Genomic DNA, 26,257 nt, shown 5'->3' on the forward strand with positions numbered 1-26,257 from the left:
CATGGAAAACTAGACATGGAACTAGACATGGAAAACTAGACATGGAAAACTAGACATGGAACTAGACATGGAACTAGACATGGAACTAGACATGGAACTAGACATGGAACTAGACATGGAACTAGACATGGAAAACTAGACATGGAAAACTAGACATGGAAAACTAGACATGGAAAACTAGACATGGAACTAGACATGGAACTAGACATGGAAAACTAGACATGGAAAACTAGACATGGAAAACTAGACATGGAACTAGACATGGAACTAGACATGGAAAACTAGACATGGAAAACTAGACATGGAAAACTAGACATGGAAAACTAGACATGGAACTAGACATGGAAAACTAGACATGGAAAACTAGACATGGAACTAGACATGGAACTAGACATGGAAAACTAGACATGGAAAACTAGACATGGAAATAGACATGGAAATAGACATGGAAATAGACATGGAACTAGACATGGAACTAGACATGGAAAACTAGACATGGAACTAGACATGGAACTAGACATGGAACTAGACATGGAACTAGACATGGAAAACTAGACATGGAACTAGACATGGAACTAGACATGGAACTAGACATGGAACTAGACATGGAAAACTAGACATGGAAAACTAGACATGGAACTAGACATGGAACTAGACATGGAAAACTAGACATGGAAAACTAGACATGGAAAACTAGACATGGAACTAGACATGGAACTAGACATGGAAAACTAGACATGGAAAACTAGACATGGAACTAGACATGGAAAACTAGACATGGAACTAGACATGGAAAACTAGACATGGAAAACTAGACATGGAACTAGACATGGAAAACTAGACATGGAAAACTAGACATGGAAAACTAGACATGGAAAACTAGACATGGAAAACTAGACATGGAACTAGACATGGAAAACTAGACATGGAAAACTAGACATGGAAAACTACATATGGAACTAGACATGGAAAACTAGACATGGAACTAAACATGGAAAACTAGACATGGAACTAGACATGGAACTAAACATGGAAAACTAGACATGGAAAACTAGACATGGAAAACTAGACATGGAACTAGACATGGAAAACTAGACATGGAACTAGACATGGAACTAGACATGGAACTAGACATGGAAAACTAGACATGGAAAACTAGACATGGAACTAGACATGGAAATAGACATGGAAATAGACATGGAACTAGACATGGAACTAGACATGGAAAACTAGACATGGAACTAGACATGGAACTAGACATGGAACTAGACATGGAACTAGACATGGAAAACTAGACATGGAACTAGACATGGAACTAGACATGGAAAACTAGACATGGAAAACTAGACATGGAACTAGACATGGAAAACTAGACATGGAAAACTAGACATGGAAAACTAGACATGGAACTAGACATGGAAAACTAGACATGGAACTAGACATGGAACTAGACATGGAACTAGACATGGAACTAGAGATGGAACTAGAGATGGAAAACTAGACATGGAACTAGACATGGAAAACTAGACATGGAACTAGACATGGAACTAGACATGGAAAACTAGACATGGAAAACTAGACATGGAAAACTAGACATGGAACTAGACATGGAAAACTAGACATGGAAAACTAGACATGGAAAACTAGATATGGAACTAGACATGGAAAACTAGACATGGAACTAAACATGGAAAACTAGACATGGAACTAGACATGGAACTAAACATGGAAAACTAGACATGGAACTAGACATGGAACTAGACATGGAACTAGACATGGAACTAGACATGGAACTAGACATGGAACTAGACATGGAAAACTAGACATGGAACTAGACATGGAAAACTAGACATGGAAAACTAGACATGGAACTAGACATGGAACTAAACATGGAACTAAACATGGAAAACTAGACATGGAAAACTAGACATGGAAAACTAGACATGGAACTAGACATGGAACTAGACATGGAAAACTAGACATGGAACTAGACATGGAAAACTAGACATGGAAAACTAGACATCGGAAAAAGAATAAAAACACAAAAAACCTGCCATCCCCACCACCATCATTATTCCTGTCATTGGGTGGAACATTCCATATTATAAGCTGTATAACAGCTTGATCTCTCCTTGTCTAATCAGCAACTAGGACCAGACCTATCAGCATTACATTAACATTGAAGAACACTAATGATTATTTCACAGAATAAATGCTTATGGTGTCAATAAACAGAACATTTCACATGAAGTGAATCCAGTTTCTCCAGTGCAGAAATAAAGTTGCAGTTCCTCTTAATTAACACACGAGGGGGCAAATACCCTCCGATCTGAGTGACCAGACAAACATTAGACCTTTATAATGGATCTAACTCCATCTCAAAGCGGAACCAACAAAGGAGGGAGTATTCCAAAAATAGGGAGAGACAATGAACATCACACCTGCACTTTGTCATAACATAAGAGATAATGATCAAATGTATGTGTTGTTGTAATTAAGCAATACCATAACCTGAATCAGTGATAATCTAATTTACCCTTCATCTACACTAAAAGAGAGCCAACAGGGAACTCAGGGAGCACTATATCTGTACTTGGGATCAGTGGAACAGATAATCCTGGAGATCAGACCAGACAGTCTCACAGAGGGGCCTTTGATATGAGCAGCATGTACAGAGAAGTGAAAACATCAAGTCCCCTTAGGTCCTGCTGACACTGCAGTGAGTGTAGGAGGACTTAGCTGGGCAGATGATTGGTGATGTCATAATGCAATGATCAAAATGTCACATCACAGACATGTCCTCAGTGAAGTCTTAATGATCTTTCCTTCAAGAAATGTCATACTATTTAGGATCGTTTTCAGGCTCCTTGACTCTAGACTTCAGGGAAACCACATGGATCAGAACAAGTCCAGGAAAAGGCAGGAGTCATATCATTCAAGTCACAGTACACAAAATAAATCCAGGACACAGACTGAGTGATAAAGACACTGACAAACTGTGAATGTTGATTTCAGAGACAAAGACAAATGTGAATGCATTTTTCCCAAGAGGATGCACTGAGAGAGAGAGAGAGAGAGAGAGAGAGTGAGAGGGATAGAAATAGATGTAGAGTGATATAAAGAGACAGTTTGTGTGTGGGTGGTACCATGCATGGGTGGATGTATTTGCTTGTGATTGTTATGTGTCCTTCTTTAAAGGGGGAGATATACTGTAAGTGTGGGTGCAGTGATTAATGAGTGTGTGTCCTACCTGACAGAGGTTTGTCCTACCTGACAGAGGTATGTAACATACGTGAGTTTGTCCTACCTGACAGAGGTATGTAACATAAATGAGCTTGTCCTACCTTGATAGGGGAGATGTGTGTGTGCGGCGTGTAGCCATGCATTGCCTCCATGGCGGCGAGGTTCTTATCGCTCATGTGAAGCATCTCAGCGCTTTTCCCTTGACCCAAATGGGCTGGACTGTGCTCCAAGGGGGGTGTCTCCTCATCCTGGTACCGGTACTTCTACAGAGAGAGAGAGAGAGAAGTAGAGAAAGAGAGAGACGTGAGGGAGGAGGAGAGGGATGAGAGAAGGGGGTGGTTAATGCTATTTGGCATTACATATCAGGGGTTAACAATAGTGATGGGGATCAAATTGATACAGTTACATATCAAGATATTATGTTGGACAATATATCCTATTGTTTTGATAATATTATTTTTGTGCTAGTTAGCTGCATCAGCTAGCTTGTTCTCCATATTATTTTTAAACAGGGAGCCAATTTGTTTTCAGCACTTATTACTGAATCGCTCTCTCTTGTCCCTCTGCAGCAAACATATGGGGAGCAATATGTTTGTAACGTTGAATTGCAATAAAATCACAGTATCAAATCACAATACATGTAGAATCACAATACATATAGAATCACAATACATGTACACTGAACAAAAATATAAAAAGCAACATGTAAAGCCTTGGTCCCATGTTTCATGAGCTGAAATAAAAGATCCCAGAAATGTTCCATATGCACAAAAAGCTTATTCTCTCAAATGTTGTGCACAAATTTGTTTACATCCCTGTTAGTGAGCATTTCTCTTTTGTCAAGATAATCCATCCACCTGGCAGGTGTGGGATATCAAGAAGCTGATTAAACGCCATGATCATTACACAAGTGCACCTTGTGCTGGGGACAATAAAAGGCTACTCTAAAATGTGCAGTTTTGTCACACAACACAATGCCACAGATGTCTCAAGTTTTGAGGGAGCGTGAAATTGCCATGCTGACTGCAGGAATGTCCATCAGAGCTGTTGCCAGAGAATGTAATGTTCATTTCTCTACGTGGTTTTAGAGATACTGAGTGGTTTTAGAGATACTGAGTGGTTTTAGAGATACTGAGTGGTTTTAGAGATACTGAGTGGTTTTAGAGATACTGAGTGGTTTTAGAGATACTGAGTGGTTTTAGAGATACTCAGTGGTTTTAGAGATACTCAGTGGTTTTAGAGATACTGAGTGGTTTTAGAGATACTCAGTGGTTTTAGAGATACTGAGTGGTTTTAGAGATACTGAGTGGTTTTAGAGATACTGAGTGGTTTTAGAGATACTGAGTGGTTTTAGAGATACTGAGTGGTTTTAGAGATACTGAGTGGTTTTAGAGATACTGAGTGGTTTTAGAGATACTGAGTGGTTTTAGAGATACTGAGTGGTTTTAGAGATACTGAGTGGTTTTAGAGATACTGAGTGGTTTTAGAGATACTCAGTGGTTTTAGAGATACTGAGTGGTTTTAGAGATACTGAGTGGTTTTAGAGATACTGAGTGGTTTTAGAGATACTGAGTGGTTTTAGAGATACTGAGTGGTTTTAGAGATACTGAGTGGTTTTAGAGATACTGAGTGGTTTTAGAGATACTCAGTGGTTTTAGAGATACTGAGTGGTTTTAGAGATACTGAGTGGTTTTAGAGATACTGAGTGGTTTTAGAGATACTGAGTGGTTTTAGAGATACTGAGTGGTTTTAGAGATACTGAGTGGTTTTAGAGATACTGAGTGGTTTTAGAGATACTGAGTGGTTTTAGAGATACTGAGTGGTTTTAGAGATACTGAGTGGTTTTAGAGATACTCAGTGGTTTTAGAGATACTGAGTGGTTTTAGAGATACTGAGTGGTTTTAGAGATACTGAGTGGTTTTAGAGATACTGAGTGGTTTTAGAGATACTGAGTGGTTTTAGAGATACTCAGTGGTTTTAGAGATACTGAGTGGTTTTAGAGATACTGAGTGGTTTTAGAGATACTGAGTGGTTTTAGAGATACTGAGTGGTTTTAGAGACACTGAGTGGTTTTAGAGATACTGAGTGGTTTTAGAGATACTGAGTGGTTTTAGAGATACTGAGTGGTTTTAGAGATACTCAGTGGTTTTAGAGATACTGAGTGGTTTTAGAGATACTGAGTGGTTTTAGAGATACTGAGTGGTTTTAGAGATACTGAGTGGTTTTAGAGATACTCAGTGGTTTTAGAGATACTGAGTGGTTTTAGAGATACTGAGTGGTTTTAGAGATACTGAGTGGTTTTAGAGATACTGAGTGGTTTTAGAGATACTGAGTGGTTTTAGAGATACTGAGTGGTTTTAGAGATACTGAGTGGTTTTCTTTCGTGAACTGTAACTATAGATTTTTGTTCAGTATTTAATGGTGAGAATGGCAATGCATATTGTACCGGCACCTAAGTATAGTGATGACATTGTATTGTGAGGTCCCTGGCAATTCCCAGCCCTAGTTAACAACAGTTATCATTTCAACACAGACACTGTGCCTGTGTGCAAAACAGAGCCTAAATCTCAGCTAAATGTAGCTCATAAATGTAAACTTTCCTTGCTTCTGTGGTTGTTACACTTTAAATGCACCAACCAAGAAAGGGTAAGAGTTTTCCACTCAATCCCCTAAACGAGTCAGTGTGGCTCCAATGTGCTTCCATTTATGCACAAAAATAACAAAACTGCTGTAGTGCATCTGAGAGCTGTTTTTGGACAGAAAATGGGGCCCTAAATGAGTCCACTGTGAAGTAAGTCTAAGACCATTATCCTCCACCACCAAATGGAGCATCACCACAGCAGCCCAGCAAGCTAACATTCTGTTACTAACCAATAACCATAGCTACCACCCTAATGATATCCAACACCTGGGCAACCTTCCAACAGCTAACCCACTGTGCTAGCCACACACTGGGGCCTACACTCAGGTAATGAATGACATAGAAAGCTAAAATGTGCATGTAGTGTTTTAACACCAAGACATTAGAAGAAGGCCCCGCATATCATACAGCCAATCTGCCGGAGCGACCTTAGAGGTTATTGTTCATATCTGTGTAACCAGTTCATAGCTAACCCCTGGCTAGCCTGTCCCCTGGCTGTGTACACTACACTCTGCAGTACTGCAGTCTGACAAGCCTCTGCCCATCCTTAGAGCCTAGAAGATTCTAGGGGTTGACTGAGTGTCGCCTGCCTGCCTGGTGGCCTGAGACTGAGTGTGGCATTCAGATTGGTGTCACGGTGCTACCATCCCCCCTCCTCTCTTTGGCGGCAGGCAGACGGGTCGGCGAGGGAGGTGCAGCACTAAGGAGGGACTGGTCTCAGATCAGCTGCCTAGCAACCAAAGCAGAGCAGGGGGCAATCAGCACTGCTGCTGGATCACATTACACTGAGACAGCAAGACCACAACACACACACACACACACACACAGAGAGTGAGGGAGAGAGAGAGGGGGAGAGAGGAGAGGGAGAGAGAGAGAGAGAGATTGGAAGAGGTAGAGAGATGGGTGCGTGGATGAGCGAGTAAAGGGTTGAGAAATGTAAAATAATAAATGGGAGAGAGAGGGGGAGGGGGTTTGAGAGAGGGAAGTGGAGAAATGGGAGAGAGGGGGAGGGGGTTTGAGAGAGGGAAGTGGAGAAATGGGAGAGAGGGGGAGGGGTTTGAGAGAGGGAAGTGGAGAAATGGGAGAGAGGGGGAGGGGGTTTGAGAGAGGGAAGTGGAGAAATGGGAGAGAGGGGGAGGGGGTTTGAGAGAGGGAAGTGGAGAAATGGGAGAGAAGGGGAGGGGGTTCGAGAGAGGGAAGTGGAGAAATGGGAGAGAGGGCGGGGGTTTGAGAGAGGGAAGTGGAGAAATGGGAGAGAGGGGGAGGGGGTTTGAGAGAGGGAAGTGGATAAATGAGAAAGAGAGGGGGGAGGGGGCTTGAGAGAGGGAAGTGGAGAAATGGGAGAGAGGGGGAGGGGGTTTGAGAGAGGGAAGTGGAGAAATGGGAGAGAGGGCGGGGGTTTGAGAGAGGGAAGTGGAGAAATGGGAGAGAGGGTGAGTGGGTTTGAGAGATAGAAGTGGAGAAATGGGAAAGAGGGGGAGGGGGAGAACTGGGTGAGTCAGTATAGAGGAAAAGATAACAAGGAGGAGGAGAGAGCAAGGAGGAGGAGATAACAAGGAGGAGGAGAGAGAAAGGAGGAGGAGATAACAGGGAGGAGGAGAGAACGAGGAGGAGAGCGAAAGGAGGAGATAACAAGAAGGAGGCGATAACAAGGAGGAGGAGAGAGAAAGGAGGAGGAGGAGAGAGAAAGGAGGAGGAGATAACAGGAAGGAGGAGAGCGCAAGGAGGAAGAGAGAGAAAGGAGAAGATAACAAGGAGGAGGAGTGAGGTAATGTGGTACAAGAATCCTCCAACAACAGATGAACAAACAGAGAGAAATTCTGGGGGTAAAAATGTGTGAAAAGGAAGGAAAGTAGGCAAAAAAGGAAGGAAAGTAGGCAGGCAAGAAAATAGATTTGATGCTGATCAAATGTAGGCTGTGGTAGGAGTGTATCTTGGATGTGATCATGTACATGTATGTTACAGTAACATGCACTGCTAGTTAGATTTAATGTAATTGCATTGAAATGAATGCTTACTCTTAACTTCAGATAATGGAAGATAATTAAATCAATGAAATCGCTCATGTGTGGTCTTAAGGGACAGTCCATCCAGAAAAGCAGTTGGGAAGGCAGAGATAGCCTACACATGACACAGCAACTCTCAATTCAATCACTACCAGTCATCTCCACAAAGGGATTACACAGACGATACATCAAGGCAACTAAAATGTTTGGAATTATTTGGGGTTATTAAGAGAATGTGAACCAGAGAGTAATGTTATTAAATATGTTCTACTGTATGTCCCTTTACACTAGTCCAGGGCTTCACTCCATTTGGTCGAATGACCTTTTGGCATCTGTAGTTTCAGTCATCCTGGCCGAGATTCAACTCAGCAAGTTTACTAAGTAATGGAATGGGGCTTGTGCTAGAGCAACACCAAGCCAGCCAGCAGGGAGGTTGGAACAGGCCAGGGAGACCGCGTTGGCGAGAAGAGAGGAAAGAGGGGAAAGAGGAGAGATAGTGTAGAGAGGATACTGAATTGACAATCATAAAATACACCAGCCAGTCCCGGCTCCAGTACATGATGGTAGCAGATACAGGTAGATACTGTAGATAAGAGGCTCACTACTGAATTCAACAGGAAATAGTAAAAGCAGCAGCATCGACAGGTCAAAATCATCTGGGGGAAAGTGTGTTAGCGAAACACCCCTGGAACACAACTCTCTGAATTAACTGCACACTCACAAGATAACACTCATTAACAGTTATACAGAGAACAGAGAACTACAATATCTCACTCATATGATTCATGGAGATCGGAGTCTTTGTGGAGGCAGGCATGGGGAGGGGTATTAAAGGGTTATTGGTTGGTTGGCAGTGAGCGACAGCGGGTCCTTCGGTTCCTGTGACAAATAGCCCAGTGACCTGGGTAGTGTTCCAGTAAAGATCTCATGAGTGAATTCAGTGTTCCAGTAAAGATCACATGGGTGAATTCAGTGTTCCAGTAAAGATCTCATGGGTGAATTCAGTGTTCCAGTAAAGATCTCATGGGTTAATTCAGTGTTCCAGTAAAGATCTCATGAGTGAATTCAGTGTTCCAGTAAAGATCTCATGGGTGAATTCAGTGTTCCAGTAAAGATCTCATGGGTGAATTCAGTGTTCCAGTATAGTGCTCATGAGTGAATTCCCTGGGTGTGCTAAGCATTGATCTCCACGTTAGGTGTAATCACCATAGATCCCTAGTTTTTAATAATTTATAACTGGGATAGTTAGTCTCCACTTACTTTGATAGTAAGCCTCAACTTAACTGGCCTTCTCCACGACCACCCCGATCTCTGAACTAGAGAAGCATCTAAAGCCACACTAAACACACAACTTGACGTTTTTGATGATGGCTCTAAGGAATAACAAACATCTCTCACATTCAAATATTTACAGTATCAATAAGAGCAGCGAAGCGCACAACATTACTTCACCTCCTCAATCAATCTCTTCCACATGAAAACCAGAGTTTTCAATGACAGTGGAGTGAATAGCACTATTATGACGGCCCACAAGTTGTGAGGTGAATGTGCGTAATTGAGGTTAATACAGGTCATCGTCACCATGGAGATCACCTTGGGAGTTAATCAGTATAGAGGACTTGTCTAATTGTAAGATAATAACACATAGTGGAACAATAGTCTAGTCCACTAGTAACCAGGAAGTAGTCAGGAAGTGGACCTCCTCAGTCCATTTAATGGTAATAGTTTCAGGCACAGTTATTTCCAGTCTGTAAAACTGGAGGAACAGGGGAAGGATCACAGGCCAAGGGATCTATATACAGTGAGGGAAAAAAGTATTTGATCCCCTGCTGATTTTGTATGTTTTCCCACTGACATGTTCTACTGTATGTCCCTTTACACTAGTCCAGGGCTTCACTCCATTTGGTCGAATGACCTTTTGGCATCTGTAGTTTCAGTCATCCTGGCCGAGATTCAACTCAGCAAGTCTACTGAGTAATGGAATGGAGCTTATGCTAGAGCAACACCAAGCCAGCCAGCAGGGAGGTTGGAACAGGCCAGGGAGACAGCGTTGGCGAGAAGAGAGGAAAGAGGAGAGATAGTGTAGAGAGGATACTGAATTGACAATCATAAAATACACCAGCCATTCCCGGCTACACTGACAAAGAAATGATCCATCTATAATTTTAATGGTAGATTTATTTGAACAGTGAGAGACAGAATAACAACAACAAAATCCATAAAAACACATGTCAAAAATGTTATAAATTGATTTGCATTTTAATGAGGGAAATAAGTATTTGACCCCCTCTCAATCAGAAAGATTTCTGGCTCCCAGGTGTCTTTTATACAGGTAACGAGCTGAGATTAGGAGCACACTCTTAAAGGGAGTGCTCCTAATCTCAGTTTGTTACCTGTATAAAAGACACCTGTCCACAGAAGCAAGCAATCAATCAGACTCCAAACTCTCCAAAATGGCCAAGACCAAAGAGCTCTCCAAAGATGTCAGGGACAAGATTGTAGACCTACACAAGGCTGGACTGGGCTACAAGACCATCGCCAAGCAGCTTGGTGAGAAGGTGACAGCAGTGAGTGCAATTATTCGCAAATGGAAGAAACACAAAATAACTGTCAATCTCCCTCGGCCTGGGGCTCCATGCAAGATCTCACCTCGTGGAGTTGCAATGATCATGAGAATGGTGAGGAATCAACTCAGAACTACTCGGGAGGGTCTTGTCAATGATCTCAAGGCAGCTGGGATCATAGTCACAAAGAAAACAATTGGTAACACACTACGCCGTGAAGGACTTGAAATCCTGTAGCGCCCGCAAGGTCCCCCTGCTCAAGAAAGCATATATACATGCCCGTCTGAAGTTTGCCAATGAACATCTGAATGATTCAGAGGACAACTGGGTGAAAGTGTTGTGGTCAGATGAGACCAAAATGGAGCTCTTTGGCATCAACTCAACTCACCGTGTTTGGAGGAGGAATGCTGCCTATGACCCCAAGAACACCATCCTCACCGTCAAACATGGAGGTGGAAACATTATGCTTTGGGGGTGTTTTTCTGCTAAGGAGACAGGACAACTTCACCGCATCAAAGGGATGATGGACAGGGCCATGTACCGTCAAATCAGGGCATTGAAAATGGGTCGTGGATGGGTATTCCAGCATGACAATGACCCAAAACACACGGCCAAGACAACAAAGGAGTGGCTCAAGAAGAAGCACATTGAGGTCCTGGAGTGGTCTAGCCAGTCTCCAGACCTTAATCCCATAGAAAATCTGGAGGGAGCTGAAGGTTTGAACTGCCAAACGTCAGCCTCGAAACCTCAATGACTTGGAGAAGATCTGCAAAGAGGAGTGGGACAAAATCCCTCCTGAGATGTGTGCAAACCTGGTGGCCAACTACAAGAAACATCTGACCTCTGTGATTGCCAACAAGGGTTTTGCCACCAAGTACTAAGTTATGTTTTGCAGAGGGGTCAAATACTTATTTCCCTCATTAAAATGCAAATCAATTTATAACATTTTTGACATCTGTTTTTCTGGATTTTTGTTGTTCTGTCGCTCACTGTTCAATTAAACCTACCATGAAAATAATTTCTTTGTCCGTGGGCAAACGTACAAAATCAGCAGGGGATCAAATACTTTTTTCCCTAACTGTATACATCATGCTGGCGCCATGTTTGGGCCAACTGTTTCTCCTTTAGATCAAAGATTGTCTGTCCATGAGTAAATGCATATCAGTATTTCCATTTTCAATACACTTAAATATTGGTACACTCCAACACTACTGCTCCTCAGATTTGTAACACTGATGGAATTGAGACACTGATCTCTTACTCTCATTTTTCTTTCTTGTTCTCTCTCGCTCACATTCTCTGTGCTATCTGGGCTTCGGAGTAGAGTCTGTGTGTGTGTGAAGCTGTGGTGCAGGATGGTGTTAAGGGAGGGAGGGAACTAGTATCTGGTGCCGAAGGGAGAGGAGAGGATGAGAAGTGGAGGTGCTGCCTGGGTCTCACAAGTATCTGGATATGTTAGATACCACAGAGACCCAGGCAACTTGTTAATGGACACAGTACGGCCAATTGGCAGAGCCAGAGAAGAAACGGTTATCTAGATACAGCTAAGAGACTGGGAGGAAAACAGGCTGAAGACCCATTCCATGCCATGGGGGAAGGAGAAACAGAGCAAGCTGTCCGGCCTAGAAACACCTGAAAATGGGAGGGGCGAAAGAGGGGATGAAGTGGATGGGCGAGTGAGGGAATCAAATCAACAGATACGGCCAGGTGACGGCACCAGTCTTATAAGTGTCTTTGAAAGCATGATATACTTAGGCTGTGGTTGTCCAACTGGAAACACACATACTGTCTCTTTCACTGTATATGTTATGAACATATAATATGTGTCATAAAAATGGAACATTTCCTCACTACACACAAATGCGAGCGTTTCTGCATCTCACCGGTAGAAATGAAACATTTACACTTCATGGTTGTAAGCAAACCACAATATCCAGAATTCATTGCGATTTCAGGATGTAGGACTGTCACGTCGTGTGTATAGGTGGCAGGGAAGTCAGGCGCAGGAGAATCGAACTTCGTTTGAATGGAGTAGTTTAATAACTTAAACAAACACAGCTCCAAAACCATTTTACATAAATAAAAGCAAAGTGGGTACGAGGACCCGTCGACCACCAATACAAACAACACGAGCATGAAAAAAAAAAGCTCTAACAAGGGCATGAGGGGAAACAGAGGGTTAAATACACAACAGGTAATGAATGGGATTGGAACCATGTGTGTAGGGAGACAAGACAAAACCAATAGAAAATGAAAAATGGATCAATGATGGCTAGAAGACCGGTAACGTCGACCGGAGAGCACCGCCCGAACAAGAAGAGGCATCGTCTTCGGTAGAAGTCGTGACAAGTACAGCGCCTGTCGAGGTGGACCCAGTTGAGAATGGGTGTCAACAGGTAGCTAACGCTATTCACTGGACCAGCCACTCGTTCACAGAACATCAGCGTGTGAATAATTAATGATTTTGATTTTTGTGTCAAGAACAACTGTACAGTTTAGTCATGGTTTGGTGCGCAACGTGGCTGTCCAAACTAAAAGCAAGCACAGGCTGCTGGGGTATAATTTCATTGGTTACCTTACTAAATCTGGCAGCGGTAACATAGCTAACTAGGTAGAGAATTACATTTGTTTATCTCTACCAAATCTTGCTAGCTTTCATAATACGCTGGCTAGACATTCCAAAGCAAATCAATGTAATTAGCCAGCTGCTTTCTGGTGATGTGATTTGTAACTTTGCAAGCTAACGTTAGCTACTTTAGGTTATATTAGCTACAGCCTACCGAGTCATATCTAACCGCTAACTAGCTCTATTATTGAAAAGTCAATAATCAAAATGTTTTTCGAAACATATGCTGATATGCCCCACATCTATCATATCAGCAATAAATAATATTTCAATAAATATACATACTTACTGTAACAGTTTTGCACAGATCCACAAGCTGTGTGTTCCTCCAGTTGACAAACTACACTTCCTCTCCCCTTACGTTTACACACAGGTGTTCAGAGCACGCTAGATAGCTAATTAGCACAGGTATCTGCCAATGTCTTCAGTCTGTCTTCTGTACACAAGCGAAGTAGCATGGCGATATGGCCATGTGGGAACACTAATCCTATAAAGGTGTGTAGTAATTGAACCTTTTTTTTTGTGTGAAAATTATGTATTGCTGATATGAAAGATACCTTATGTTTACAAAAACTTACCACAAGCGATGCGTGGTAACGTTTTAGAGCAAGCGTCGGGACTCTTAACAAAACACCCCTGGTCAGAAGATTCTATCGTTAATAGGCGCTAAAGCAGTTCGTGTATATGAATGGGGTTAGCTAGCTAACTAACTACCACAGAGGCTGACGTGACTGGCCTATGTGTTCCATATACAGATTCTGATCCCATCAACATCAAGCTCAGCACCAATAACTAATGTAAGTCACCTTAACTAAATCATTCCATTACTCCATTGTGAGGAAATGAATATACTGGAGCTAGGCATTAACATGGTCTGTGTCTTGTTTTCATAGTTGGTGTGTTTGTCAGTAGGCTACTTTTTTCTGTATTATGGAGTCTTATCTGATTCTTTATGCAAAGCTTGAAGTCTAAATTGTAGAAAAATAAGAGTTATTAGTAAGGAGGGGATGGTTTGGGTGGGTGACTGGTGTCTGTTGGTGGGTGTTGTGTGTCAAGGTCAGTATGCATGATCTGTTGACACGAGGAGAATGGGTGGATATACAGTAGTACCTTGTTTGAGTGTGTATTGATGGGTACAAAGTAGCAAATGTTGTCTAATCACTGACTAGTGTACAGTATGTACTACAGACTAATCCTACTGATTTATTATGATGATGATGAAGATGACCTTGACACCAGCTTCAGTAATACATATCCTGTAGACCCATTGGATGAAAGCGTTCAGCCTGGAATAAGCTGAAGCTCAACATCATCTGACTGGGAAGAGGAAAAGACTGCATGGGGCTGGCAATTTCAAATATTTTACTGAGTTACAGTTCATATGAGGAAATCAGTCAATTGAAGTAAATTCATTAGGCCCTAATCTATGGATTTCACATGACTGGGAATACAGATGTGCATCTGCTGGTCACACATACTTCAAATAAATAAGGTAGTGGCGTGGATCAAAAATACAGTCAGTACCTGGTGTAACCACCATTTGCCTCGCATAGAGTTGATCAGGCTGTTGATTGTGGCCTGTGGAATGTTGTCCCACTCCTCTTCAATGGCTGTCCGAAGTTGCTGGATATTGGCGGGAACTGGATCACGCTGTCGTACACGTTAATCCAGAGCATCCCAAACATGGTCAATGGGTGACATGTCTGGTGAGTACGCAGGTCATGGAAGAATTGTGTACAGATCCTTGCGACATGGCTGTGCATTATCATGCTGAAACATGTGACGGCAGCAGATGAATGGGCCTCAAGCTCTTATCACGGCATCTCTGTATTCAAATTGCCATCGATAAATTGCAAATGTGTTCATTGTCTGTAGCTTATGCATGCCCATACCATAACCCCACCACCACCATGGGGTACGTTGACACTAGGAAAACGCTCCCCCACACGACACCATACACGCTGTCTGCCACAGTTGAAACTAGGATTAATCCATGAAGAGCACACTTCTCCGGCGTGCCAGTGTCCATCCAAGGTGAGCATTGCCCACTGAATTCAGTTAAGACTCCGAACTGCAGTCAGGTCAAGACCCTGGTGAGGACGACGAGCACGCAGATGAGCTTCCCTGAGATGGTTTGTGCAGACATCCTTTGGTTGTGCAAACCCACAGTTTCATCAGCTGCCCGGTAGGCTGGTCTCAGATGATTCCGCAGGTGAAGAAGCCGGATGTGGAGGTCCTGGGTTTGCGTGGTTACACGTGGTCTGCGGTTGTGAGGCCGGTTGGACGTACTGCCAAATTCTCTAAAACAATGTTGGAGGTGGCATATGGTAGAGAAATTAATATTAATTATCTGGCAACAGCTCTGGCGGAAACTCCTGCAGTCAGCATGCCAATTGCACGCTCCCTCAACACTTGAGACATCTCTGCCATTGTGTTGTGTGTCAAAACTGCACATTTTAGAGTGGCCTTTTATTGTCCCCAGCACAAGGTACACTTGTGTAATGAGCATGTTGTTTAATCAAATTCTTGAAATGCCACAACTATCAGGTGGTTGGATTGTCTTGTAAAATGATGACTGATCACTAACAGGGATGTAAACCAATTTGTGTTCAAAAGTTGAGCGAAAATAAGCTTTTTGTGCAAATGGAACATTTCTGGGATCTTTTATTTCAGCTCATGAAACATGGGCCCGGCACTTTACGTGTAGCGTTTATATTTCTGTTAAGTATAGAATACCTAGTATGCTCACAACTGCATTGTAGAATAGATATTGCTAGCTCTTGTACATAAGTATATAATGGAGTTTGATGTTCTATATAACATTATTTACAAGTGTACTGACAAGTGACTAAACGATTCAGCTGCATCAAAAATCAATAAAGTTTTGACTTCCGGATCAATTCATTGTGATATTCATGAAATGAATTTGGAAGTACCTAGTACCTTACTGCTAAAACAAATGATGCAGGGAGTTGGTGTATCATTTCAACTTTCATTTGTTGGCAAGTAAACGTGCTTCAATAAAACAGTACATTAGTCTGTCAATGTACCAAATAAGAAGACATGGATTGTATTCATGACAAAGTTTTTATTTGCTCTAAAGACCGAGGTAAGTTTACACCGCAGTAAGCAGGAACAGTTAAGTCAATGTATGACAAATACAGAACAGAAATATAAATGCAACATGTAACGTGTTGGTCCCATGTTTCATGAGATGAATAAAAGATACCAGAAATGTTTCATACACACAAAAAGCTTATTTCTCTCATTTTGTGCACAAATTTGTTTACATCCCTGTTAGTGAGAAGTATTTCTGTAATAAAGCCCTTTTGTAGGGAAAACTCATTCTGATTGGCTGGGCCTGGCTCCCCAGTGGGTGGGCTTGTCTCCCAAGTAGGTAGACCTATGCCCTCCCAGGCCCACCCATGGCTGCGCCCCTGCCCAGTCATATGAAATCCATAAATGCATTTATATAAATTGACTGATTTCCTTCTATGACCTCAGGAAAATCTTTACAATTGTTGCATTTTGCGATTCATATTTTTGTTCAGTATACAGTGCCTTTGGAAAGTATTTAGACCCCTTGACTTTCCACATTTTATGTTATAGCCTTATTCTATTTGTTTCTAATCGTTTTTTCCCCCTTGCCAATCTACACACACTACCCTATAATGACAATGCAAAAAATGTTTTTTTGTTTATTCATTCAAACAAAAAAAATTAAATATCACATTTACAGAAGTATTCAGACCCTTTACTCAGTACTTTGTTGAAGCATCTTTGGCAGCGATTACAGCATTGAGTATTCTTGGGTATGACGCTACAAGCTTGGCACACCTGTATTTGGGGAGTTTCTTCCATTCTTGTCTGCAGATCCTCTCAAGCTCTGTCAGGTTGGATGGGGAGCGTCGGTGGACAGCTATTTTCAGGTCTCTCCAGAGATGTTCGATCGAGTCCGAGCTCTGGCTGGGCAACTCAAGGACATTCAGAGACTTGTCCCCAAGCCACTCCTGTGTTGTCTTGGATGTATGCATAGGGTTGTTGTCCTGTTATAAGGTGAACCTTCGCCCCAGTCTGAGGCCCTGAGCACTTTGGATCAGGTATTCATCAAGGATCTCTCTGTACTTTTCTCCGTTCATCTTTCTCTCGATCCTGACTATTCTCCCAGTCCCTGTCGCTTCCACCACCATACTTCAACATAGGGATGGTGCCAGGTTTCCACCAGACGTTCAGGCCAAAGAGGTTAATCTTGGTTTTATCAGACCAGAGATTATTGTTTCTCATGGTCTGAGTCCTTTAGTGCCTTTTGGCAAACTCCAAGCGGGCTATCATATGCCTTTTACTGATGGCTTCCGTCTGGCCACTCTACCATAAAGGCCTGATTGGTGAAATGCTTCAGAGATGGTTGGCCTTCTGGAAGGTTCTTCCATCTCCACAGAATAACTCTGGAGCTTTGTCAGTGACCATTGGTGTTCTTGGTCACATCCCTGACCAAGGCTCTTCTCCCCCGATTGCTCAGTTTGGCCGGGTTGCCAGCTCTATGAAGAGTCTTGGTGGTTCCAAACTGATAGGAACATTGTTGAGACAATTCCAATAGCTCTGTTGAACAAGGACAACCATGACTACTCGCTGATAGCATTACCGTGCAATTGGCTAAACACAAAGGCAACCATATCAGACAGCAGGCTCAATCAACCAATGACGTCATTGGTTGAAGTCTCCCGCCTCAAAAATTCAAAAATGCCGCTTTGTTGTATAATTATCTGAAACACCTCTCATCAATCATAATTCTGTAGGGAGACTGGGAAAACACCCCAAATAGTGACTAGCAGTGAAGTGAAGTTTTCCTTTGAACTGTTCAATGATCTCATTCCACAATACCTTTTGCCTACCAAGGCTGATGGCATTGATACAGTCAAGATAGACACCTTCTAGTCTCCATGACGGTAGTCTCGCATTGTCATACCTTCAAAATCATGTCATTGTCATGCCTCCCGTTTTAGGGAAGCCTGGTTCTCGACGAGGCTACCACGACAGTGATCTAATTTGCAGTGGTACCAATCATTACACTTTTGATTCACAATAGACAGCCCCCAACCGTGAACACCCTTACCAAATAAACTGGATTTATCCAAAGGTCACAAACAGCTCTCTCTGAATTTAAGGATAAGAAGCTATATTCCAGCTAGCACATACATTTCTGAGAACCATATGTTTCTTAAAGCTTGTTGAGAGTGTGGTTGTCCTATGATTATTTTCCATACAACCTTCCCACAACCTTTTGGGAATGATACAGGATAGTTGCTTGGCTTTGGAACATTCTCTGCACATTTAAGGAACTTGACAAAAAAAAATGGAATAATATTGGCTATGTCATTACTTTAAAGATGCACTATGCAGAAATTGCTCCACCATTTCCTGGTTGCTAAAATTCTAATAGACCGCTTCATTTCAGTTCATGTGACTGTCTGTCTAATCTGTTTCACCTGTCTTTGTGCTTGTCTCCACCCCCCTCCAGGTGTCACCCATCTTCCCCATTATCCACTGTGTATTTATACCGCTGTTCTGTTTGTCTGTTGCCAGTTGGTTTTGTTCATTGAACCTACCAGCGTTTTCTTGTTTTTCCCGGCTTTGATCCTTCTGCCTGCCCTGACCTTGAGCCTGCCTGCCGTCCTGTACCTTTGCCCCACTACTCTGGATTACCGACCTCTGCCTGACCTGACCCTGAGCCTGCCCGCCGTCCTGTACCTTTGCCCCTGTTGTAATAAACATTGTTACTTCGACACAGTCTGCATATGGGTCTTACCTTAAACGTGATCGAGACAAAACAAATAGTCAATGTGTAGAGAATAATTGTTCGATCTAAACCTCTGTGAAATATTTTTCATCACCAAAAATATTGTATATTCAGCTGCTTGAAGCATGGTGTACAAAACCACGAGTAAAAGATGCAAAAACGAAACGGCACACAAAACAGATCTACTGCTTCGTAGACTTGCTTTCAACGGGAATTAAAGATCTATAACTCACATTTCTATGTGAATTTGATTTTTGCCCAAAAACGTACATATTGTAGCTTTAAAGGAACATTTCCTAAAAGTTGGTTAATTTCAATGTTTGTAATGTTCTAGGAACTTTCTCCATGTTTGACACTGAGAATGTTAAGAACAAAGGTTCTGTGGGAATTTAAATACTTTTTATTTGACTTAACTAGGCAAGTCGGTTAAGAACAAATTCTTATTTACAATGATGGCCAAACCCTCTCCTAACACGGATGACTTGCTGGGCCTATTGTGCGCCACCCTATGAGAATCCTAATCATGGCCGGTTGTGATACAGCCTGGGATCAAACTCGGGTCTGTAGTGACGCTTCTAGCACTGTGATGCAGTGCCTCAGACCACTGCGCCACTCGGGATCAAAACGTTTCCTCATCCCACTGGGCACAGACGTCTATTCCACGTTGGTTCAATTTCATCAATATGATGTGGAAATTAAGAAAAGTTTCCATAAAAGCACAATAAAAATGTTGTAACCTTTTAGAGAATGTTCTAAGAATGATTTATTTACAAATATATACATTCCGTTCTCAGCATCAACAACTCTATCCTCTATCTTGTTAAGTGTGTTAAGGTGTGTTGGCCGCACCCACTAATTCGCCACATCTGATCTTAATGAGGGCTTGTTTCCTTTGAAATGGGGTCTGCTTGAATAGACAAAAATAAACAGCTTTGTATACATAAAAAAAAAAAACGGGCATTCTAGCTCCATCCTGGTGGCGGAGTGGACTAACTCCATGGATAGCGAACAGAAGGTTCGAAGCTCACTGATAAAATTAAAATAAAAAACAAATGTGTTTGCATGATTAATACCCAAGGAAATTAATTTACATGTGTCCTATCTGCGCTTGGAGTTCAAAAAAGTGAACACAAACTAAGCTAGCAGTGTTATTAAAAGTCTTATTGAAACATTCAGTGAAAGTTTTAAGGAAGTTATGAAAAAATCTCAAAATAACCTAGAATTTACGTTCTCAGAGCGTTAATAAAACCTACCAGGAAAACATTCTCAGAACCTCCCTGTAGCCTAAAAATAAGTGTTCCTAAACAGGCTAAATGTTCACTTCTGTTCCCCAAATGTTAAAAAAAACATTCAGTTTTACCGGTCAGGAAAGGCATGGCTTCCTCCCACAACCAATTGGAAACCAAAAACATATTCCCAAATGCACTAGCTGGGATCTATATGGTCTCTTAGTTGGAATGCAAAACAGAAAGCTCATGAGCCACAGCTGAATAGTAAAGCAGAACATAATGGTCCTGCTGGTTTACATGCTGACCATTGACTTAAACAGCACAAATGTGAAGTATAAGGTTTATTGTTCATTGATGATCTTTATAAGATAATCAAATGGTACCACCTCTGTAACATGCATGGATGGCTCAGATATTCTGGTTGATATGTCATGGAGATTGCCTGTGGAAATGGCAGATCTAAATTTCGGCATGCAAAGTCACTTGACCTGCAGTGTTGATCTGAACACACAGTACTGTATATCAGGCTTGAATAATCCATATGAGTAGGCCCATAAAACCAGGAAACACATTTAAGGCCTATCGCCAGCAGAGGCTCACATTTCAAAGCTTCAGATAATCAGGGACTAGATCATTATGTCAAAGTGGAAACACAAAAGTAGCCTAAAAATAAAAGCTGTGGGAGGTAGTGGAATCATCTTTGGGGAATGATCACAATGCTCAGTCAGCAATTTCATTGTGTCAACCGAACGGTTTCTGATTTTTATCACATAAGACGAACGTGCACACGCACAAATACACACACCAACACACAAGCACGCTCTATTGTATCTCATTCATCCTTTTAAGCCATCTGTCTCGCCATCTCATCGTTTTCTCCCAATATACGTGAATTGTGTTGCAATTACAAACTGTTGTAATAGCTTCGCTACAACTGTTACACCAAAACTGCTCTAAGCTTACCTTGCAACCGAACATGAGGGAGAGAGTCCGGTTGCTGCAGATGACCTTACACTGACACATCATCGGTGAGAGGCACTTTAGATTCCTAACAGGCGGAGACATCTGTTCAACACCCATAAACCAGACCATACCCGTCCACCGCCAGATCAGCGATGCTGGAGCAGAGGGAGCGTTGAAGAGCGGTAATGGGTGCAGGTGACTAGGCTATCCACAGTTGGTAGCCTACCCTGAAACGTGCTAAGCTACTCAACGCTGAAATCCGACGTTCAACTCCAAGCGCTTGTATGATCAGAAAATCTAACTTCAGTTCGGGGACATTAGTTATGGATTGTAGCCTAGCCTATTAGCTCAAAGGTTTGCTTAGACCCTGGACAGATGTTAATTAAGGATGAAATGCTGTTGTTCACCTCATGTTCCTTCTATTCAAGTGTTACAAGAATAACCATCATTCATGATTTGCACAAGTCTTCATCCACATCGGACTCTCCCTCTCTCTCACCACCGTAAGGTTTGGATTTCATGCGCAATTATAATTGGAACGTGTATTAGGCTCTGCATAAGTGAATCAAGACAAAAGCAGTTATGTTATAGGCTCCCATGCGGACATAGGTTATCGATAATCCACGACATACACAATGATTTTTGGACGGTAGGTTATTTTTATCAAAACATGCAAACAAATAATCAATAAACAGTAAATGATTTACTATCATGAGCTGACGTTTCTACATCATAGTCCTCTCAAGTTGCCTGCTGTTCACGCTCACAACTCCGCAGCGATCATAGAAACCCCATATGGTGTTATAATAGCGCCTCCACATGTACAAATTGAGAAGTGTCTGCTGGGAACTCTCCATGGTCCTGAAATGCGATTTTTCTTTTCTCACCTTTATTTAACCAGGTAGGCCAGCTGAGAACAAATTCTCATTTACAACTGCGACCTGGCAGTTGAATAAAGCTTCAGCACCGCAGTGGCCAGCGACACACTATTTTCAGCGTGCAAATGCAATCGCCTGTATATCAGTATGTGTCGGTATGTTTAACACTGAGACCAGTCCTAAATCTACAATAGAAAGTTATGGTCAAACATGCAGAGACACATACTCACACAAGGCCATCCAAAGTCTGTGTATGGTTGTATGACAAAGCGTCCATATTCCATCCTCTCTCGAAGAACATAGCAGAGGCCCAGCTAAAACACACCGGAAAGGCTATATGCCTTACCGGGCTCTTCTGGCCCAGATTGGTGTAATATGCCCCCACTTCACTTCACCCACCCCTCCCTCCCTCTATCTCTCTCTCACATACACACACACGCACGCACGCACACACACACACTTACAAGTGTAGATGTCAATCTATGATAACAACTAGAAACACTGAGATTATCGGAATCAAACTTTTCAAGTGGTTCTGAATATTAGATTTTTTTTGGGGGGGGGGGGGGGGGGGGCGCTGGCTGACTGCGTCCACAAGGTGGAGCGAGAGAACCAGGTGGACTAAATATTGTACATTCATCTCAGGACCGACTGCGGCGATGTGCTCCACGCTCTCGAATGACGTCAATGTTAAGTGGAACAGATGCGACGGTGTGTGCAGAGATAAAATACCTTTTACATCTTATTCCAAAAACCTTGTCTCTCCCCCGTAATAAGAGGCACGTAAGGTGTCAGGGACGTTACAATTAACATTTATGGACTGTCGTTATTCCAAGAGGAAGTTCACCATTCACAGTTTATAGCCTACCTATGTGTAATATCCTGGATAAATTCCGTTTTACCCTGTAGCCTTGCATTCCAGAGAGACCACAGAGGTTCATAAACTAACAAATTAATTGTGTACACAGCCAAGTAACTCCACACGGCTTTCATCCAATCATTACCAAACTATACGTTTGAAAACCTTGCCTGGGTGCAAACACTTAGCACTGACAAAAATCAAATGTCTAAATAGAGAAAACTCACTGTAAATATTACGCTTTATAAAATGCTAAAACCATGTAATTATTTGCCCACAAAGCCTATTTTCATATTGCTACAGCCTAAAATGGAATGGTACAAAGAAGAAAGTCAAAAAGAAAAACATGTAGAAAGTTAAATATATAGTGTGTGTGTGTGTGTGTGTGTGTGTGTGTGAGAGAGAGAGAGAGAGCGAGATTGAAACAGTGTGTGTGGCCAAGCATACTGTGCTTTGGAACCCCACAACATGGTTTCCATGGATATTGTCTTCTGAAATAGAGCTTCCACCTTGGTTGTGGTACCAAACATTGGGAAGGCCGACAGATAAAAGACTCAGATGTTTCTGGACACATGCAGGATGACAAACAGTGTGAAGATTTCATTGATAGATGTATACTGTTAAAAACTGCTTGTCACAACAGGTACACCCAAAGAAAATAATCTCACTGTCCGTGACAGTTAAATACACGTTCAAGAGAACATAGACATTATCCATATTAGAAGAAACTAGAGGCCTTCCAGTGTTATCCAAAACACTATAGCCTGCTTAAAGAGGCTCTCAATGATACTATTATGGTTATATACCATGATGTAGTTCATTTCTGGTGTCTTATATGTGAATGGCAGACAGTGTGGGACCTAGCCTAGCTGCCACAGTCACAGAAACCTGTATGTGGGGCTGGCCTACCCCTCAGTGGGTTCAGGCAGTACAGCTCTCACATCACATGGTGGGACCCTGCTTGGATATATGATCAATAATGTCAGTTTTTTTAAAACATTTCGATGGATCTTAAAAAGAGGTGTCTGTTTAGTCATCAACACCCCCCCTATATTCTAAAATAGAATTTGCAAAACCACTAAACTACTGTCCACCACTGCTACATTGAAAGTTGGCATTGTGTAATAGTAAGTTTGATATCACACTGCTACATTGCGTATCAGTAATATTCATATCCCAGAAGTATATTGTGTAGTAATGAAATGTACATCCCAACGGTACATTGTGTAGTAGGGAACTACTAGTGGTGTAAGTACTTAAGTAAAAATACTTTTTAAAGTACTATTTAAGTCATTTTTTGGAGTATCTGTACTTTACTATTTCTATTTTTGACAACTTTTACTTCACTACATTAATGTACTTTTTAGTCCATATAGTTTCCCTGACACCCAAAAGTACATTTTGAATACTAAGCAGGACAGAAAATGGTCCAATTCACACACTTATCAAGAGAAAATCCTTGGTCATCCCTACTGCCTCAGATCTTGCGGACTCACTAAACACAAATGTTTAGTTTGTAAATGATGTCTGAGTGGTGGATTGTGCCCCTGGCTGTCAAAAACAATTAGAATAAGGAAATTGTGCCATCTGGTTTGCTTAATATAAGGAATTTGATGTATAGCATTTACTTTTACTTTGTACTTTTACTCAAGTATGACAATAGAGTATTTTTTACATCACTGTACTTAAGTACATTTAAAACCAGATACTTTTAGACTTTTACTCAAGTAGTATTTTTCCTGGGTGACTTTCACTTTTACTTGAGTCATTTTCTATCAAGGTATCTTTACTTTTACTCAAGTATGACAATTGAGTACTTTTTCCACCTCTGGGAACTACACATCGCAAAGGTACATTGTGTCATAGTGCCAGCAAAACACTGTGTAATAAAGAACCACATCCCAACAATACATTGTGTAATAGTGAACTACACGTCCCAGCAGAACATTCTGTAATAGTGCCAACAAAACATTGTATAATAAAGAACCACATCCCAACAATACATTGTGTAATAGTGAACTACACGTCCCAGCAGAACATTCTGTAATAGTGCCAACAAAACATTGTATAATAAAGAACCACATCCCAACAATACATTGTGTAATAGTGAACTACACGTCCCAGGAGAGCATTGTGGAGTAGTGAACTTCAAATCCCAGCAATGCATTGTGTAGCGGTGAGCTTCACATCCCAACACTGCACTGCATCCGGTGAACAAGCAAGAGAGAGGATACCCCACAAGAGCTAGAGTGTTTCCATGACAACATCTGCAGGGGGTGGGGATTCCCCGTCGAATAGTCCATTGGCTAGCTGGCTGGTGGTCAGGTTACCGGGTTCCTATGGTATGACTGCACATCCTCATGAACTATTACAGCCTCTTAGAGTGTACAGTCAGGCCATGGGTCTCCTCCTCCTCCTGCTGCTACACCGGCTGTCACTGGCTTCCACCTCACTGGCCTTGACTGATACACCTTTCGTATGTTCTAGTCTCCCCTCTCTCATGATTCGATGTGACTTGGGGTTGATTAAGGCACACCTTTTATGTAACACGAGGGGATGTGTTGTGATTTTAGTTAAGTGACGAAAGCATAATTGTAGGTAACAGTCATGACTACTGCAATTTTGTTTGGTAAAGGTCAGATTAAAGCACATATATTGTAGAGTTAACTCAAGAACAGCTCTACGTTAACATCATAGAAACACAGCACAACTTGCAGATTGTCAGATATACAGTTGAAGTTGGAAGTTTACATATACCTTAGCCAAATACATTTAAACTCAGTTTTTCACAATTCCTGACATTTAATCCAAGTAATAATTCCCTGTCTTAGGTCAGTTAGGATCACTACTTTATTTTAAGAATGTGAAATGTCAGAATAACAGTAGAGAGAATGATTTATTTCTGCCTTTATTTCTTTCATCACATTCCCAGTGGGTCAGAAGTTTAAATACACTCAATTAGTATTTGGTAGCATTGCCTATAAATTGTTTAGCTTGGGTCAAACGTTTCGGGTAGCCTTCCATAAGCTTCCCACAATTAGTTGGGTGAATTTTGGCCCATTCCTCCTGACAGAGCTGGTGTAACTGAGTCAGGTTTGTAGGCCTCCTTGCTCGCACACGCTTTTTCAGTTCTGCCCATAGATTTTCTATAGGATTGAGGTCGGATTTGTGATGGCCCCTCCAATACCTTGACTTTGTTGTCCTTAAGCCATTTTGCCACAACTTTGGTAGTATGCTTGGGGTCATTGTCCATTTGGAAGACCCATTTGCGACCAAGCTTTAACTTCCTGATGTCTTGAGATGTTGGTTCAATATATCCACGTAATTTACCTTCCTCATGATGCCATTTATTCTGTGAAGTGTACCAGTCCCTCCTGCAGCAAAGCACCCCCACAACATGATGCTGCCACCCCCGTGCTTCACGGTTGGGATGGTGTTCTTCGGCTTGCAA

At 41.9% G+C, this 26,257-nt stretch overlaps 1 protein-coding gene across 4 annotated transcripts in view; it reads right to left on the minus strand.

Moving 5' to 3' along the window:
- The window catches only part of dlg4a (discs large MAGUK scaffold protein 4a), a 180,788-nt gene that overhangs the window by 103,258 nt on the left and 51,273 nt on the right, over positions 1 to 26,257 (minus strand). For all 4 annotated transcript variants that reach the window (XM_090226670.1, XM_036968065.2, XM_090226668.1 and 1 more), the window contains exon 2: positions 3,345 to 3,506. In XM_090226670.1, coding sequence (XP_090082796.1) covers positions 3,345 to 3,506 — 162 coding nt within the window. The remainder of the gene's footprint in view (positions 1 to 3,344; positions 3,507 to 26,257) is intronic.

Source organism: Oncorhynchus mykiss, chromosome 29 (genome assembly GCF_057628025.1).
Source record: "Oncorhynchus mykiss isolate SJ-2025 chromosome 29, ASM5762802v1, whole genome shotgun sequence".
NCBI lineage: Eukaryota > Metazoa > Chordata > Actinopteri > Salmoniformes > Salmonidae > Oncorhynchus > Oncorhynchus mykiss.